At 37.6% G+C, this 5,493-nt stretch overlaps 1 protein-coding gene across 1 annotated transcript; it reads right to left on the bottom strand.

The window, feature by feature from the left end:
• Positions 1–1,176: 1,176 nt before the first annotated feature.
• LOC144976545 (uncharacterized protein F54H12.2-like) lies at positions 1,177–2,478 on the bottom strand. The gene has a single exon (XM_078920841.1). The coding sequence runs from the start codon at positions 2,476–2,478 to the stop codon at positions 1,177–1,179; it is 1,302 nt and encodes a 433-aa protein (XP_078776967.1).
• Positions 2,479–5,493: the final 3,015 nt, after the last annotated feature.

Below are 5,493 nucleotides of genomic sequence, written 5' to 3'. Positions count from 1 at the left end.
CAAATAAGATTACGATCTAAATAAAAATGTAATAATAATAATAATAATAATAATAATAATAATAATAATAATAATAATAATAATAATAATAATAATAATAATAATAACAATAATAATAATAATAATAATAATAATAATAATAATAATAATAATAATAATAATAATAATAATAATTATAATAATAATAATGATAGAATTATAAAAATATGATAAAACAAAAGATCATAGAAACAAACGAAAGAAAAAAAAAAACAAAAAAAAAACAAAAACAAAAAACAACACTTTCATACACCATACACATCTTATAAAATGATCATTCACACACTCAATCATTAAACATTTTTTTTTATAAATGATTAATGGGTAGCAATGTTACATATATATCATAAACATCATTTTTATCCTCATCATAATCATCATCAACAACAAAATATTTGTAATTAAACAATTTAAAGCAAGTCTTAATTTTATAAGCGATCAAGCAATCAAAAGCAAACGGTTAATGCTTATCAATTGTATTGTAATCATCATAATCATCATCATTATCATCATCATCATCATCATCATTTTCTTCATTTTAAAAATCATATATTAAGGTATAAAGTAAATAGAATTATGTCTTGTTTCGTGTACACGAAATAAATTTTATCATAAGGAATCATTTTTTTTTTTTTATTTTAAACAACAAACATTCCAATTAAGATTACCCAACCGAGGTGCCTCGGGATAAATGAGTAACAGCTCTTGCCACTTTTAAATCGTTCATACGAAAATGATAGGGATTAAAAATAGATAAAAGTTTTGACAAACTTTCACCTTTACTTTTCTTCAACACGAAATATATAACGTACAAACCACATGTGGAACTGGTTATACCCTGAATAATACGCGGGTTGTGTTTACAGCTTCGACTATTGTTTTCCACAAATCTTTGAATTGTCGGATACGCAGAAGGCGGGAACCCAAAACTATCCATATATTCTGCCTTTCCCATCCCGTTAAAATACACAGATACCCAATGTTTTCCGGGACCGGAACTCGACTCTGTGTTAATAATGTACGCAGCTGGTTGACGAGAATTCGGGTTGTTCGGAAGTCTATCTTTAGGATAAACACCTCGAAAAATTCGTCTCGCCCTAACGTGTCCGTTTAACATCGTTTCGATTTCTACGTTGTTCATGATGAAAAGTCAGTGATCACCTGACGAGTGCGATCAATTTCTATTACACTATCTAATTCGCTGTAACAGAACACAATGATCGGATCAGCTAGTGGGGTCGAGAATTTAAGTTCTAGTCTAAGCGACTCGCTTTTTACCAGTTCAAACTGGTTTCCGTCTAATAGCGATGGTGACAGATCAAAACCAAAAAGACTACAACCCTGAGAGTAAGCATTATAATCTATTCCATTTCCGGCATCGTTGTTAACCAGTCCAGCTGCTAGCATAAGACTGTGATAAGCTCTGACATATTGTTTACTACTGAAATTCGGAGTTAGTGCTTTGGACGGTATCTGTTTTCCGTTCAAGTACAGGGCTAGATAGGACAGATCAAAGTGCTGGAAATTAAAAGGATTCTTTTTGTAGTTTCCATTAAAGCTAGTGCTTTCGATTAGACCCAGTACGATCTTAGTCGGGGTTTGCGATAAAAACAAATTATCTTGCACGGCACTTAAATTTCCTTTTGGAATAGAAAAGGTTTTATGGACAACGCGCTTCATGGGGTATTTACAATTGCCGATGTGAAGTGCTTTCTCGTGTGACAGGGCCACGGCTGGGTTTAATTTAATCTTCCTAACATACAACGAGGCGTGTGTAATTACACTCTTAAACCCCTCAGCATCGGTCATGAGATGGAAAGCATCTTTAGACGGGATAAGCCTCAACTTTACATCAACTCCATTAATTAGATACCGTTCTTGATGCATGAAATCTAAATGTAGTTTTCCCATCATATCCACTTCTTTACTCTCTTTCACCAGCTCTTTCCGTGCATCGAAGCCAGCATTTGTACTATCCGTTATTTCTAGTTTACCCGGGGTGTCCTCGTGAAAAAATTCCATTGTCAGGTGACTCCTTTTCGCACCTTGATCATAATTCAACATTGTTTCTACAAAACTTCTAAAAGGATAAACGTTCTCACTTGACGTCACCAGAACATCGTTCAAAGTCATATCCACTTGTGAAAACAAGGCATGAAACCAGGTGTTAACAGGGGCAACATTGCTATCGGCGTCTAAATTAGTTCCATCCGCCTTTATTACTTTAACGCGTACGTGCATAAATGTGTTATGCAAATCCAAGTAGTCTGACGTCCCCCCGCTGATCGAAAATTCGATCGGACCTCCACTCGACAAAGTAGAGAATGGATGGTATTCCACAAACAAACCATCCTGAACAGCAGTCTGGGTGACGGGTAATGAGAACAGATCGAGTCCGCTGTGTACACTCTCTGCGGAATAGGGATGTAACAAAGCCATGATAATCAACCAAAAATGTCTTGAGCTACGTTCTTCCTACGTCTCTTCCTGGTCTTTTGTCGTGTCTGAGTAGGTCGTCGTCGTTTTATACGCCGAGTCACACGTCCGGGTGGCGGCGGCGGCGGCGGCGATGAAGTTGAAGTCAAACCACCCACGGCTCTGTTGAGTAATCTTTTCCCACTCTCCCCCGCGCGTCGTTTTAAAGCTGTTTTAACATTTTGACCGGAAATGACGTCAGATGCTATTTGGGCACCGGTTTTTGCACCTTCTTTTAATAATGTTTTAGCGCCCGATTTCAAGATGGGAAACAGAGATCTCGCAATACCACCAAAGGTACTCCCAAGCCCTCGACCTCTTTGATGTCTTCCACCAACAAACACGGGTAGACCACGTCCTGCTTGAGTACAGTAATAATCATCGTAACCTTTTTGATTGGATTTGAACACGATCCCTTTTGTCATGACGACTTTTTACGAATCGAATCTCTTCTTTCGAAAATGAAGTATCACGATAGACTTCCCTGAAGCAAATGTCAAAGGTTCGCCTTTGTCGTTGGTTAAAAGGATTTCAACCGTGTCAAAATTAAATAGTCTGAGAGGAACATAGTTAGGTTTCTCAAAAATATGATGCTTCTATTTCCGCTCGGTACGCATCTCAAAAGAGGTACGACGCTATCCCCAACTATTCTAGGTTGAACGAGGTTGCAATATACGTATACTGCTTCGAATCCGACGTTTAGATGTAATGGCCTTTCACTCGACACAGACGTTGGACCGTATAAATAATGATTTGGAATATTCAAGAGATTGCTCAATGTCGAACTCAAGTGCAAAAAAGTTCCTTCCTTATATAGCCTTATCATTACTCTGCGAGTTGCACGGTCGTAATAAAATTTGATGAAACCCTCGTGCTTCTTTTTTATTTTCCTTCTTATATGAGTCATCATCGTTTTAACCAGTTCATCCGGTGACTCGTATAAACCCGATGGGATGAGTACGGTATCTTGTTCGCTGTCGTTAGTAACTCTAAACTCGAAAAATGCTTCATTCTCAAGGATGTTGTTATACGTGTTACTGAATAATATTTCTGATAAACCGACTTCGTATTCTGTCGATAAATCCAACACTCTGGGTAGTTTTGTAAAATAATGCCCTGGAGAATTATTCGGAAAATAGCTCATGCTGCTATTAGAAGGTAAGACTAAATAAGACATGATTAAACTCGTTTATTCAGTGTTGGATTTGGAAGAACGTAACCGAGACAACTACTTAGAAGTGCTACCCATAGTCTGTCTGTTTCTCCGTCACGCGTCAAGTTATATAATGATACAGACACAACAATCGACACAATCATCATCTGACACAAGAACACGATCTCCCCTCTAGGGACTCGTTTCCCAAACATAGACCAATAAGATGAATTTCTGTTGGAATTATTACTTTCACTTTCGGATCCTTCCATTTGAAAATTAAAAAAAAAATAATAAAAAAACAAATAAAATAAAAAAACAAAAAAAAAAACAACAAAAAACAAAAAAAAAACAACAACAAGGATGATAATTAATTGTAAACACGAAGATAAGACTTTGGTATCCAAGAGTTAAATGATGAATCGTAACCGACCCACTTCACCAAAAGTTCTTGTCCGCTTTTACGCTTATCCAAGACGGTCTCAATTCTGTAGATTTCTTTTGCACCAACTTTTTGCAGTTCTTGTTTATAGAAGCTTCCGCGCACGCATTCGTTCTGATCGTCTGTAATTTGGTAGGTTCTAGGTGTTGTTGAAATGGATTTTGTCACTGTAAATAACTCTTCGGTCCAAGAGGGTAGGTAGCCCTTTTTAAACAGTCGCCTACTTTTACTTATTCTCACACGATCGCCGATCAAAAGTTTTGCACTAGTTTTCTTTTTAGGTCGATCATCCAAATACAATGTGTTCCATACGTCCCCTTGATTTTTCTCTGTTACGTCAACAGGGCGTAACTTGATACTCCTATGATAAGAATGATTATAACTTTTCACTACTTTGGGTAATACGTCTTTGAATCGAGGAGAGTTCTGACGAGTAAACACACGCCACAGTTTTTCTTTGAGAGTCCTATTGAATCGTTCAACTACCGCAGCTTTAATATCCTCGTTCTCAGTAGTAAAGAAATCAATCCCATTCCGCTTCAGAAATTGCTGAAAGCTTTTATTGACAAATTCGAGGCCTTTGTCGGTTTGGAGCCGGATTGTTTTTCGACCAGACTCTAAAATAGTCCTGAAAGCATCTTTTAACGTTTCTCCCGTTTTGTCTTTTATAGGAACAGCCCACGCAAACTTGCTGAAGACATCGATACACGTCAAAATGTATCTGTACCCGTCATTGTACGATTTCAATTGTTGAACATCAATGAGATCAGCCTGCCATTGATGGTCTATTCCACCTACAATAATCCGTCGACGCGGAAATTTGTAACGAACGGGTTTATGAAGGGTGTATGCGTCTTGATGAGAAAGCCAAGAGCTGACGACAGTTTTTTTAAGTTTCGTAGCAGTCTTTAACGGTTTAATACCGCCATAAGATCCCGGTTGATTAGGATTGTAATAGCGAGCGCGTAGTGTTTTATCTCCTTTCATTTGAATGAGACCCAGGCAGATGTTCTCTCCGGTTTAACCGTTTCTAAATTCCTCGACGGACGTTGTCTAATATACGCCCACCTGTCAGCATGACCGATGAGATCACGTGGGACGTTGGATTCCTGCAGAGCACGAGCAAAATATTCCCATCCTTCAGGGTTGACAGACTTTCTTTTGCGGAGTGCGTCATTGACTAGATCAAGAACGTTTGAATTTGGGATGATATTACCGCGATATTTAATCTCCCCTCTCGGGTTCCATTCAAGCTCTGTGTGTCTTTTGAGATAATCCAATAATCTCTCCGCTTTCTTTCTCAACGAAATAGGTACGCTCTCAATAATATCTTTTGTTAAAGTGTCGTGTTCTGTTGGGTCAGGTGTTCTTATTGATTGAGGAT

Source organism: Berghia stephanieae, chromosome 7 (assembly GCF_034508935.2).
Source record: "Berghia stephanieae isolate SIO BIC M18660-M18661 chromosome 7, UCSD_Bste_1.3, whole genome shotgun sequence".
NCBI classification, from domain to species: Eukaryota; Metazoa; Mollusca; class Gastropoda; order Nudibranchia; family Aeolidiidae; genus Berghia; species Berghia stephanieae.
Note: the sequence above shows the minus strand (reverse complement) of the source record. Positions and strands in the feature narration are given on the sequence as shown.